Source organism: Balaenoptera borealis (assembly GCF_965194805.1).
Source record: "Balaenoptera borealis genome assembly, chromosome: 10".
Lineage (NCBI taxonomy): Eukaryota > Metazoa > Chordata > Mammalia > Artiodactyla > Balaenopteridae > Balaenoptera > Balaenoptera borealis.
The window spans coordinates 69,648,564-69,662,713 of record NC_138874.1 but is presented as its reverse complement, the minus strand read 5'-3'; the positions used below and the strand labels follow the sequence as shown (position 1 = coordinate 69,662,713).

General features: G+C 40.4%; 2 protein-coding genes across 18 annotated transcripts in view; one reads left to right on the top strand and one right to left on the bottom strand.

Annotated features, from left to right (window-relative positions):
• Positions 1-2,855, bottom strand: part of SHLD2 (shieldin complex subunit 2) — a 95,062-nt gene extending 92,207 nt beyond the window's left edge. For 6 of the 17 annotated variants that reach the window (XM_082407871.1, XM_082407875.1, XM_082407894.1 and 3 more), the window contains exons 1-2: positions 2,789-2,855; positions 1,673-1,728 (exon numbers count right to left, since the gene is read on the bottom strand). The gene's annotated coding sequence lies outside the window, so the exon portion shown is untranslated. The other 11 variants (XM_082407874.1, XM_082407897.1, XM_082407880.1 and 8 more) reach the window with 7 other exon arrangements.
• A 146-nt stretch (positions 2,856-3,001) lies between these two features.
• The window catches only part of GLUD1 (glutamate dehydrogenase 1), a 38,841-nt gene continuing 27,692 nt past the window's right edge, over positions 3,002-14,150 (top strand). Inside the window, exon 1 of the mRNA XM_082407899.1 lies at positions 3,002-3,604. Within this exon, the coding sequence (XP_082264025.1) occupies positions 3,151-3,604 (454 nt within the window). The 5' untranslated portion in view covers positions 3,002-3,150. The remainder of the gene's footprint in view (positions 3,605-14,150) is intronic.

Sequence of the window (14,150 nt, the reverse complement as noted above, 5' to 3'; positions counted from 1 at the left end):
AAGTGTTGGGGAGAATACAAAGAAATTAGAATCCTCTGCCTATAGGAATTAAAATGGTCCAGCTTATGTGGAGAACAGCTGGGCAGCTCCTCAAAAGATTAAACAGAGACCCAGCAATTCCACTCCGAAGTGCGTAACCAACAGAACTGAAAACATCCATCCCAACAAAAACTTGTACAAGAACGTTCATAACAGCATTATTCACAATACCCCAAAAGTGGAAATAACCAAATGTCCATCAAAGATGAATAGATTAAAAAAAGAGGGCTATAGCCATACAATGAACACTATTCAGCCATTAAAAGAAAAGAAATATTGATACATGCTACAACACGGATGAATCTTTAAAACATACACTAAGTGAAAGAAGCCAGTCACAAAGAACCATATATATTGATTGCATGATTCCAGTTAAACAAAATGTCCAGAACAGACAAATCTAGAGACAGAAAGTAGAAAGTATGTATTATCTTTCCAAATTAAATTATTTTTAAAACAACTGTTGTTCCTGCATTTATATGCTGTCTTTCTAAATCCTAAAATAATTCTAAAATATTTTTTAAAGCACTTGAAAGCACAAACGCATGCTATGAATCAAAGAGAAAAGACCTGGAATTTTGAAACAGCTAAGGAAAACTCATAAACCTTAAAGGCAGAAAACCAGTTGTCTTTGTTGAATGCTATCAAATGACCAAAATTCCCTTCAAGTTAAATTCTAGCCTCCTTTTGTTTTTTTGTTTTGTTTTGTTTTTTAATTTTTATTTTATTTATTTTTTATACAGCAGGTTCTTATTAGTTATCTATTTTATACATATTAGTGTATACATGTCAACCCCAATCTAGCCACCTTTTGAACTGAAAATTATTATCAATAAACTTTAATTTGCAAAATATCTGTATATTTTATAAAGCAATCATCAGTGTAAAGCTGAAACTCGCTAGACTTTACATCACAGTAAATAATTTTAGACTAAATGCAACAAATACTTAACATACTTCTTGGAATAACAGAAATAGCATAACTTGGAGTCAGATACACGGTTTGAATCTTAGCATGCTATTTACCATCTAGGTGATCATCAACAATTTGCTTGGTCTCTGTGAGCCTCAGTTCACCCTCCAGATAAATCAGGAATTATAATACCTACTTCAGAATGAAAAGAAACATCCAACTACTTACTAAATGGGAAGGTGGGGGTCAGGACAGTGTTTGGATGATTTCACTCTTTTTAAAAAATCTATACAGTTTGAATATTTTTTACAACTTGTAAATAATTTTAAAACAATGATTTTAAAAACAAAAAAATCTACTTTAGGGGTTCTTTTAGAGATATTTCGTAAAACATCTACACATAAGAAGACTCTCAATTAAAATTTCCTCACTCCTTCCATAGCCTTTCTACCTTCTTGAATTCAGGTGAACAAAACTGGGAAGAAGCAAAGTTAAACATTTATTTTTCTGAAGGCTATAGTTATCAAGAATGAGATAAACAAGGGCAATAAAACTAAGCCTTTAAACCACTTTCCTCAAAACATACCTAAGAATTTAATCTGAAGGGGAAAAATTTCCACGTTTACTGATTCTAATCACTTTATTCTGATACTTTGTTTTTGCTTGTTGTTGTTTTTGCAATATAAAATAATACTATCAAGTGAAAAGGAAATTTAGTACCTTAATCATTTGACCAACAAGACAAATTCAGGATTCAGTCCAGAGAATAGTTATCACTGAAAAACACAATACAAATATAATGACTATCATTTATCTAGTAAATAAGATAATACTAAAAAAAGATAAAAATAAGATAAGCTCCACCTTTTTTGCTTTGACAGCACACTGAATAGATGAATGTAATTCAGTTGATCTAGGTTATCACCTTATACTGTACAGAATACTGTGAGAATTAAAACATTCTCTTCCATATGCTAACAGATGAATAAAGTGAATGTCAGGAAGCAAAATCGTCTTGCAGGTCAAAAAAGTGCCATTTTAAAATCACAAACGTACACTGGGACCGCTAAAGCTGGTTATGCGGCCTTTGATAGCTTGTCTTAAAAACTGAGTCATTAGACTTTTACAAGCATCTAATGTATAACTTTAGCATTTCTCATCAAGTATGTGTAAGTACATAATTAAACCCTCATGTCCTTTAACGTTTACAAATCCTATTCTGGACCATTAATACATATACTCCTGAGAAAGAATATCCGGGAGTATTATTGCATTTCTATAGTGTCCTTGTTTTCAGACTATTTCAAGAACGTATCTCTGAAATGGGGAAGCACACTCAGTAAATTTTAGAAAGATACAACGATTTACACAACTATTTCATCTCAACCTCATTGAGTGGTTGAATGGAACAAAATTAAAAACTTAAAGTGGTGAAAGCCAATAGGTAAGGGATTCCCCAGCTCCCAGGCTTTCTCCTTTCCACTTCCTGCAAGCCACTTCAAAACTCCAACTCCGATGACGAGAGTTCTTCGAAGTCCCAGCGGATAAAGCCAAGCTCTTAGCCCGACCTCCAAACTCTGCTTCTCTGGGCCGCCCCAAGACAGGCGCAGGGGTGGCAGGATGGCTGCCCCGCGCCCGAGGGCGCGCGGGCGGAAAAGAGGGACACCCATGACTCATTCGCCCTCGGCCCACCGCCAGACCGCACCACCTTCACCCGCGCGAGGTCCCGGGACCGGACTCTCAGCGCCCCCCAGAGGCGGGTAGGCCCCTTCCCCAAGAAGGCCCCCTCCCCCGGCAAAACACCCTCCCCGGACAAGGCCCGGGCCGCGCACAAACCTGAGACACCTGCTCCCTTCAGATCCCGGAAGCTTGCGGAGTCCCTCGCCCCGCCCCTCGCCCTGCGAGCATGCGTACCAGCACGGCCCGCGCCTGCGCGCCCCCGAGAGCCCCCGCTGGCGCACGCCGCCGCCCCGGCTCCCTGGGCGGCGCGCGCCCCCTGCCATGCAATTTACAGGCGACGTTGGCCCACTGCACCCAGAGTCCGTCCTCCCGTTAGGCGGCGAGCGCCGGAGGGGAGGGGACAGCCAGGAAGGCAGGAAGCTGCGGCTTAAAAGGGCAGCCCGCGCCGGGCCTTTCCTCCCTCTGTCCGTCCCCGGGCCTGTGAGAGCGCCTGCCTCCGCGGCCTCCGTCCTGCCGCCATGTACCGGTGCCTGGGTGAAGCGCTGCTGCTGTCCCGCGTCGGGCCCGCAGCCCTAGGCTCGGCGGCGGCCGACTCGGCCGCGCTGCTGGGCCGGGCCCGCGGGCAGCCCGCTGCAGCCGCCGCCGCCCCGCAGCCGGGGCTCGCGCCGCCCGGCCGGCGACAGTACAGCGAGGCGGCGGCCGACCGCGAGGACGACCCCAACTTCTTCAAGATGGTGGAGGGCTTCTTCGACCGCGGCGCCAGCATCGTGGAGGACAAGCTGGTGGAGGACCTCAAGACCCGGGAGAGCGAGGAGCAGAAGCGGAACCGGGTGCGTGGCATCCTGCGGATCATCAAGCCCTGCAACCATGTGCTGAGCTTGTCCTTCCCCATCCGGCGCGACGACGGCTCCTGGGAGGTCATCGAGGGCTACCGGGCCCAGCACAGCCAGCACCGCACGCCCTGCAAGGGAGGTGAGCCCCTCGCGCCCTGTCCCACGGCCCTGCCCTGCCCCGCCCGGCCTCCTGCCTCCTGCCTCCGGGTCACGGCTCAACTCAGCCCCGGCGGGCACTGTCCTCCTCCCACGCTCCCCGCTCCCTCCCAGCCCCGGCCTGGGATGTGTCAGGCTCTGGTGGATAGTGAATTTTCCGCCCTATCCCCACCACGTAGTTGGTCCTTCCCCCGCGAGCCGTCATCCCCGGCTTATGCTTGTTGATGCTGTATGCAGAAGACACTGCACCGCTCTTTTGATCCTAGCGACTGTGACAAACAGGGTGGGTCTTGACGGAAATCACTTGTAGAAAAGGAAATGACCGGCCCATCAGATTGTGCCTCTACAAGATTTTGTGGGCTTCTATGACTCAAGCGAACGCAAACCACAAAATAATTGTTTTCGGATTTTTTCACTCTTTGTACAACAGTGACAGATGATACAGTAACATACAAAATGAATTGCCTTTTAGGTTTGAAATCCAGAGTTTTACTAACCAAATGAATTTATTAATTATACTTCGATCTTTTATTAAACTACTTTCCTACTCTGGCAGCTTCAGTTTTGCACACACAAAAAAAGGTAATACATGAGCAGTGTAACATCTGACAAACACCAGGCATCCTGACAGTAAATCTAAAGGGTGTAGACTGCAGGACGGCCCGCCAGCCAATGGAATGAAATAGCCCTGGGGGTGTGTACTGGTCCAGGCTAGCACCAGATTTGAGCTTGAGGAAAAGATAAAGTGCTTGAAGAAAGGGGATGAGTCGGTTAAAATTTGATAGTCACCAAGTTATCCTGTAGTTTAAATTTTTGAATGTCTGTAGATTTGGCTTCTTCTGCAGTCATATTGCTTTCTTTGAGCAAATAAAGGCTCTCCCCCCCTACTTTTCCCCCCTTAAAATCGCACAATGCATCTTTAATAGTGCTTAAAAGTAACATGGCAAAACCATTTTTTTCTGTTAAAAAATTATGTAGAATAAAGGATCCGAGGAGGTAGAGTCTAGCTGGAGGTTGCTTGGCTAATAAGCACAGAGGATGTTGGTCTAGACCCTTTGTCTCAGTGAATCTGGTCCAGTGTTCTGTTATACCAGCTGACTTCTAAGGATGATTTTTAGAAATCTCTCTAGCAGAAAAATTTGAGCTCTGCTGGCATTCTTAGCCCAGGAACAAAGGTTGCTTCAAACTGCAAAGGTAAATGATTTACCTCTACTACTTGCTAAATTTGCATTGACCCCACCCACTTCTAGGACTTAACCTTTAGAGCTTAATTATCCTCTAGCTCTCAGTTTCCTCTTCTAAAACCAACGTTTGAACCACTTTGACCTCTGGTTTCCCTTTCCAGCTCCAATATACGTAAAACATACACACTGTCCATCTACAGCGCCACAGCGCCTTCTTCCTATCCACTCCCTTATTCTCTAAACCAAGAATACAAGTTCAAGCTCCCAAGAAAAGCAAAGATGTTGGAAGAAGAGGCAAAGTTAGCAAATATTAAATTGCAGTGTTTCTTTAGAATAGACATCAAGTTTATATACTGTCTTGTTGGCAGTATTTTCCAGTTGCTTAAAAGGTATGCAGCAAAACCAGTATATTTGTTTTTCTGCAGGATCTGACTTCGTTTCCTTGAAGTTCTTTATATTATTCTGTTCTTTCTATGCCAGACCCTCTCCTATCATGAGTCACGACTCCACAGACTCACTAAAGCAACTAAAGTTTGCCCTAGTTAGTCCTCTTCCTCTTGCCACAGCAGTTTTATACCAAAATAATAATAAACCTAGCAACAAATTGCATCAGCTATAGAAAGCACTGTTACTGTAACACTTGTTCCTACTAGAATGTAAGATACAATTCTGTTATATTTATCCCATTTACAAGAAGGCTTGCTAGTGAAAGCACTACTAAATCCCAGCATATTAACAGAGAAACGGAAGTGCAACTAATAAATAGTAGCAAGCATTACAAGATAATGTGAAAGAAAATCAGCCTCATTATCTTAAGAAATTTGAAAGACTTTATGGAGAGAAAAGGATGGGGGAGGATCAGATAGCTATGCAGGCTCTTCAACATATTTTGGGAGTGCTTAAGATAATGAACAGGGGGCTTCCCTGGTGGCGCAGTGGTTGAGAATCTGCCTGCCAATGCAGGGGACACGGGTTCGAGCCCTGGTCTGGGAGGATCCCACGTGCCGCGGAGCGGCTGGGCCCGTGAGCCACAACTACTGAGCCTGCGCGTCTGGAGCCTGTGCTCCGCAACAAGAGAGGCCGCGATAGTGAGAGGCCCGCGCACCGCGATGAAGAGTGGCCCCTGCTTGCCACAACTAGAGAAAGCCCTCGCACAGAAACGAAGACCCAACACAGCCATAAATAAATAAATAAACAAATAATTTTTTAAAAAAGATAATGAACAGGATACTAAATAGATGATCAGCAAAATGGGGGTACTGTAGACATCCATGCTTTGCTTTCATGACACTCTGGGATTTTCCTACCCATTTATCACCCCCATCTTGTTGCAGAGAATGTATATTCCAAGAGGGACTTATTTTCAGTGGGTTTTTTTCCCTCTAATTAAACAGTACAAGAAAGTTGTTAACCTCCTTGGTCTCACTCTAGTTTTAGAAATATAGCATATATTAGGTGACTGAGATTTTTTTAAATGCTTTGGATAAGCCATGTGAACTTACCCTCCTAAGCACACTTTTCTCTCCCCATCCTAACTCAACTGCCTTCTCGACCAACTTCTTTGGGCTGGGGGGACCCTTGTCTGCTCCTCATCATCCTTTTCCCAACCCTCAGCTTTCTAATCTTTCATCAAGAGCAACCTTTTACCTGAGTTTTCCGACATAAAATTCTCAAGGTTGTAGCAAACAACAATCTAATTTATAATATGGGTAAGGGAAACAGGTGGTTTTAAGACCTGAGGGTGGCTGATGTGTACTTTATACTGAGTAAATATTTAATAAGTAAATATTTAGTAATACATACTGTTTTTGTGCTTCTCTTTTCCCACATAACCATATTTAAATGAAGGCAATAGATTTGCATCTGTTAAGGATTTGCAAAAGAGTGTGCTTCATGCTCAGAAAGGAAGTTTTAAGGGAGGCCTTAAAAATATTTTCAGCAAAGATGAACCTTGTGGGAATTTGCTTTAAGGAGACTTTCAAAGGTTCTTACGTGTTTGAAAACATTATCGGTGATTATTCCTGTTAACTTTTTCAGAATAACTTCTCTGTATTTTATTGGCCCTGGTTCGACCTGAGATTAATATACCTTTTTAGAAGGAAATTTATTATTTAACTCATTGGGGGAGAAGTAGAGAGATTGATGATAGCAGTTCATTGATGTAGGAGTCAATTTATTTTCTATTCCCTCCTGTCCTCCCATCCTCCACCCCCCTCAGGTCTTCAGATTAAAAATGTTGAGTCCAAATTTCCTGTGACTGATTTTTCCTCTTAGAACTTTCTAAAATTATCATTTAAATAAAGTTGATGGAATCCTGATGCACTGACCTAAATCCTTCATTTAACTGCAAATATCAGCACCCCCCCCCCCAAAAAAAGTGTACCTTATGTTAACCCATTGACTTGTTTTTAAGAGCCAGAATGCAAAAAAAGAAACAGTAGGAGGTAGATGGTCTTTGTTCTTGTCTTTGGGCGGCAGGATACAGGGGTTGGGGGCAGGGCAGCCAGCTAAGGGTTGGAGTCGGTACAGTATTGAAGTCCCCCTCAGCCTTTGGGATCTAAGTTTGTGGTAAATGGTAGTGCTTTTTGAGAAAACACTAGAAGGTACTGATACTGTTTTAAAATGAGACATCCTCTGCTTTCACTGGAAAAAAATGTTTCTTACTTATTTCTCCTGTGCTGAATTGACAACCATCAAAATGGGTAACTTTGAATAAATTCACACTATCTAATATTTTTAGAGTGTGAGAATGTGTCTGCGTCTGCTGCCACAAGGTAAATGTAGTCTTTGTATGTAAATTTAACTCAACCTGGAAGTTCAGTTAGAACACAGGTAGTTTATGTCTTCTACCCTCTAGCCCTTAGCCCTGAGTTATTGCTGTTTTTAATACTTTTTTAGTTAAATATGAATTGCGTTGCTGTTATAAAGGTCTTCTTATTTCATGGGAGCCAAATGCCCTCCCCGAAAATACTAGGGAATGAAGAGCTACGATAATGGTGGAGACCTATAAGCCAGGTTGTCCTTCAGTCTTCCTGTCACTTTGTGTGAATCCCTCTAGCTAGTTTGCTTTGGCAGTAAAAACCCCATATGCAGGAAGACAAACACTTACTGCTCACTTAATATGCAAAGGACACTTTTCAGGAATTGGGGCATCAAAAATTGGAGGACAAACACCAGTAGTATGTATCAAACTCCAGATAAACTGACAATGTTTAAATTTCTAAGAAATGACTTAGATTTTATAACTTATACAGTGGGAAGAAACTGGGTTTAGATTGTTGGTGATAATTTAGATTGCTTAGGAAAATTGTTTCTTATCCAATTATGTTAAAGATACTGAGGTCTTTGCCAACAACCAATAATAATTAGGTTGTTATAATGTAAATAATAAAGGAAAAAACCTTTAATATCACTTTAATGAAGCACATTGATTCATAAATGGCCCATAATTGCTCTACCCAACAAACCCCTGTTAAAATACATACATATGACTCAAATGTTCTAATAATAGTGAAAGTTATAAAATGAAGCAGCTCTACTCCCAGTCCTTTCCTACAAGATAACCGTGAACAGTCTTAAGTCCACAGCTATTATCTAAAACTGACCTAGCTATCCAGATGAATCAGTGTTTTCCCCTTTCCAGAGGCAGAAATTAATGCAGATTGAAGTACTCACTATCAAGACTGAAGTGTTAATGTATGAAATACTACTGATAAAGGCAGGATAGGTTTTATGAAGGGCAAGAGGACAATCTGGGAGAGGGCTGCTCAAGACATTTTTAGTTACCTTTCAAAAGGCAGCTAGCTGTACCTGGGAGAGTCTGCCTTCACAAAGGTCAACTGGCAAAACAAGGGATAGCAATAATAGCATTTATTGAGCTCTTACGTGGTGTACACCAGGCGTTTTGCTAAGAGCTTTTCGTGCATCACTGCTTTGATTCCTCAGAACAACCTCATGAATGCACTGTTGACCCAGATTTTCAGATGCAGATACTAAGGCTGAAGAGTGAGGTCTCCCTTCGCAGGGTTACACAGCAGTAAGTAGTAGGGTTGGGTTCAGGCTCCAGCCATCAGATTCCAGCACCCACCTTCTTAGTCATTGTCTGGATTTATTCATGTAAAAAGTTACAAATTGTATCATGGGGTAAGCACTGATTGAAAATCATGTCATGCCATCAGCACAATGATTCCTACTACTTTGGATCATTTGAAATTTGTTAATAGCTATTAGAAGACCTAACTTCTTGCTAGAAAATAAATGCATTCACAGGTGATGTCTTTACCAGTCCCTTTTGTTGTAATTACTTAGGCAATGAAAGAACATTTTAAAGAGAGTTTTCCATTGAAAGAGGTTTCAAGAGCTTTGGTGTTTAAACAGTTTATATTGGCCAGAAAAACTCATTTCTCCACCAGAGTGTTATTTCATGTATCTTTATGGGTCTTCAGTGCGATAATTTTTTTAGCGCTTTGCAATTTGCACTTTGCACTTTGTTTATTCTTTAGAGTTAGTCAAAATTTATTACTACTCAGGTCACTAATTTTTAAATGGCTTTCTTCTGGGTGTCTCTTCCTAAAAACTAAGAAAAGCCTTTGTTTATCATGAATTGCTGTTCTCTTGATTGTTCTTGGAGAAAGTCTGTCAGACCTTCTAATTTTTCTAAATTGCTGCTTGGCTAGAGGAAAATATGAAAGATGACACAAATGAAAATTATAAAGGTTGATTTTCCTTTCCTGGAACCAGTCAATAAGTGACACAGTTGGAAGCACACTGGGTAATGTGTTACTGCAATAGGAGTTCAAGGAAGATGCCCGGGAAAGACCATCTTGATTTGGAAGTAGGGAAGGCTGGTTAGGAGTTCGACTGGGGAAAGGTCATTTCAGATAGAGGTGTCGTAGATGGGGTGGCATCAGCTCAGGCAGGAGGTGGGACTGTGTGTTGGGGTCATGAGGACAGAATATGTTTGTAAATAGTGAAAAGTAAGGTTTTATGGAATAATATTTATGTGGTCTCTGCCCGCAGTTCCTAATACAGAGCTCCTAAAATCCTTGTAATTTCCTGAGTGATAGGGGTTCTGGGAGTATCCATTGTTCTGATATTTGGCCTTTGACTCCAGTTGCTGACACAGAGCCCCTGAAACCCTTGTAATTTCCTGAGTTATGGGGGATGGTAGGAGCATCCTACACAGAGTTCCTAAATCCCTTGGAATTTCCTGGGTGATAAGAGCACCTTTTGTTCTAATGAGGCAACTCTTGATGGGCTCCTGGTTAGCTTCAGGATTCCCCTACAGGTAGAATATATGGAATGGGGAGTCAAAGATTTAACTCTCATCTGAGACACTGGTAGGAAAACTGGTATCAGGGAACGAAGTGTTACTAGGAAAGAGGATTGAATTTTGAAAATAAAGGAAATCTGGTGTAAAATGATCCTTAGGAAAAATGGAAATACAGGCATATGTTTTTCTCAATCTTACCCTTGCAAAAAAAGTGTGGTGCCAGTCCCTACCTTGTCTCCCATATCCCTATAATTCTTCTCGTCCTCTCTTAAGATCCCTCTCAGATATCACCTAGACTTGTAAATAATAGATAGGAAACTAGATATCTGAAATTTTGAGCCTTTACCTCTTTGAATCTTTTTATAACAAATTGTTGTCTTTTACTAAGTGTTATCCACTTTATATTCACCAATTTTACTGACATCATTTCCGGGACCTGTTTGGTATGAAGATATGATAAGATAAGCTTAGTGTTATTATCAGAATAAGGAATCTATAAAACAAAAATTAACAGAATCCCCCTTTTAATTCATATTCTTTCCTCCGTCCATCGGGCAGTAAGTTAAATACTTAAACACAAAACAGTTCTATGTTCTATAGATATGTATGTACATAAACGCTGGGAAATGACTTGGAAGGTTATATATACATTTAAGTAGCCAAGAATAGTCACCCCTAAGGACTGGGGTCATAAGTGGTAATCAGGAGACATCAGCTTTTTCTGTATTTGAATTTTGAAAACATGCGTATGTATTACATAATTTTGAAATTTTAATGGAAAGAAGAAATATATTTTTCATTTCGTTTTTCCGACAGCAGCTAAACATTTGCTTCCCAGAAAGCTTAGTTTTGTCTTTTCAAAATGCTTAAAATAAAGATTTTGATAATGGGTTAAGACTGTAAAGTGTTTGTTCCCTGCCTTCTTAAACGGAACGGTACATGGATACTGTCAAGCAATCCTTAGTTTCTGTACTAAATGCTCCTTCCTGGAGCTGAAGGAATTTTTGTGAGACTTCTAGTATTTTACATGGTCATTACTTGCTGGTGGGTAGGTACTGGTTCCTCACTGCTGCTTTCCCTCCTCTCCTCATTTTTAATTAAGTTATGCTCTTCTATTGCGAGCTAGGGAATATTATTAAGTGAGAAAATAGGTTCTAATGAGTAAATGGCAAGTGTATTAGTACATGAATTTTAAGAGTTCTAAGTCCTCTTTGCCTTTCTGGGGTTCTGTGCTCGTGGTAGAACTCTTGGTTATTGAGTAAATAGTTTCTGAAAAGAGACAATACAGTTGGAAATTGAATTTCTGGTCAGTAAATCAAACACTGTTAAAAGATCCAGGTTCAAGTAACTTTTAAAATCCCATTTGAATTTTCATGAATGTGTTTAGTTAATGATTCATCATAAAAAACAATGGTGACTTAGTCTCTAGGAGCTTTTTTGTATGTTTTTGGGTTTGAGTCATCTAGCAAAAGGGAGAAAAATTCAAGCTACTCAGTTGCGGTTTTCACTGCATCTTTTTCAAAGTAATCAGCTGGTGTGTTTTCTTTATCACCATAGCAACTTAGTCAGTTTTTGCTTTTGATTTTTTTTTTCCTCCTAGAAAAACTTACTGTACACCAATCTTAGGCTCTTGAGGGTAGTAAGGAAAATATTTGGGAGTTAAGTTAAAAGGCTGAGAAATGTTTTGTGCTGTGTATAGTTTGCAGAGGTCTGCATTTCATTAATGTTGTTTTGAAACATCTGATTACTAGTTAGCTCAAAATAACTATATATTAAGTTAATTTCTCTGGAGAATCAATGGTATGATTTCAAAGTTCTATCACCAACCTTTCCTCCAACTTTACCAAGTTTAATAAATAATAAACATTGTCATGGGTGGTGTTTCTTTCCTCTGGTGAACTGAAAGCACAGATTACTCTTTCAGCCGTGGACCTTGATTTTAGACCCCATTTCTTTTTTTTTTTTTTTTAATTTTTATTTTGTATTGGAGTATAGCTGATTTACAATGTTGTGTTAGTTTCAGGTGTACAGCAAAGTGATTCAGTTATACATATACATATTTCTATTCTTTTTCAGATTCTTTCCCAGATAGGTTATTACAGAGTATTGAGTAGGGTGTAAATGTTAATACCAACCTCCTAATTTATTCCTCCCCACCAGACCCTATTTATAATGACATCAGACCTGTGGTCCACATCTGTATAATCACCCAGTTCCCTTTCTAGTGTACCGAGCCATGGACTCGTGCTTTCCATTGGAAGCATCTACCTCCATTATTACATCTGTCGTTCAAAGATCCAGTTGATCTCTTCCCAAACAGTAGCAATGCTCGTGTCAGCGTAGGCTCTCAGACTTCAGGACACCAAAAAACTATAATATATGTTCTCCATTTTTGTAATAAAATTTGTTCCTTCTAGTTTCTATCCCTGTGCCGCATCCAATCCCTGTTGGTCTTGCTTACCTTTAGCCTTCTGTGCCACAGAAAAGAGGGAAAGAAAGGCTTGGTTTTATAAAAAGTGAGAATATTCATACTGCAAATAAGGTCCTTCTTGCTTCATTTTGGTTTAAAATGTTTTAAGTTTTTTTGGTTTTCTTTTATGCATGTGGGTATCTGGCTTTATTGAACGACTTTGTCTTCATATTTACTATTCTTGATATACAGTAGGCATTCAAAAATGCTAGGTTTTCCCCTTCTTTCAGAACTTCAAAGTATATGTCACATCATTTTGTCCTTCATGTACACCAAATGTGCTAATATCTCCTAATCCACTGAATTTACAAATTTATTGGAGAATATTGTCTTTTTTGCAGTCATATTCTTAGCATTCATTAGAATGTGGTAAAGAATTTTCAGGGGGCAGTATATTTTTAGTAATTATCTTTGGTTTCCAATCCCAGAGGAAGAAGAGTAACTAGCCTTCCCTTGGGTATGGGTAATTCCTGTATTACTGGAGTCTGTACTAGTATATCTGCCAAATTCCACACGTAAAAACATTCACGTGTCACTAATTAGAAAGTTAAAAATGAAAGCATATGTCTTCTTTAGCCCAGGCATCCCCTGCATTCATTTCTAGGTCTCTCACCCTTATCAGTTCCCCAGGGCTTATTCCCTGACTCCACTACTTTCCTTATAGTGGTCCCTTGCCTCAATTCACTAGAAGTCTTCATTGGTTCCTAGCCTGCAGAAAATGCCTGTGGAGTGAGGTGATTTATGTAACTACTACTCTTCAGTGTCTTGCAGTTGAGCTCTCTAAATGGGTGTGGCTAGGAAAGAAAATTTCACTTTACAAACAGGAATTCCTGGGTGCCATCCAGTGGAAACATGTTTTTTGTTACATGCAGTTTCTGACTCATATCATTCCAGGACTTCTGCAATAAAATAGATTTTGTTTACACTGTTTTGTAGAAGGAGTGGCCTGGTTTCTAATGAGCATTTAAGTCTAGAACATTAGGATTGCTGTCTGATTTATGAATGTTAGTATTTCAAGCTGTTTTTCGTTTCCCACTGAATGCATTAGTTATAAGCACTGGGTAAGGGAAAGTAACTTTTCCCCCACTTAAGAAAGCAAGGAAAATTAATGTAACTTAGTGACTATTTCCATAGACTCTAAAAGCACAGTGAAAAAAAGTGCTTCAACTGTAATAGGAAAAATGCTGATTCTTAATAGAGCACTATTTTACCACCTCCATGAATTTGTCTTGAGAAGTAATAAAATCAAAAGTTATTGAGCTGCTTGTTTAAAATCCTATCCATTTAGACTTTTTAAAAACTACATTTCTTTGTTATTTGCCACTACTTTGCAATACTTATAATAGCAGTGAAAATAGTTGAGATTGAAGTATCGACCACATGCAGACACTGTGCCAGCTGCCTCAAACACATTATCCCAAGCAATTCTGGCATGAAGCCTAAGAGCATTGTTTGCACCTCCCCAGGTGAGCAAGTGCAGATGCCCACAGCAGGTTGCTATTGGGGTGAGTTCACTTAGTTAGGAAATGCTGGGCACTGCACCCAACCCAGATCCCTGGCCTAGCATAGTTTCCACTAAATAATATGCCTAAGTAATGCCTAT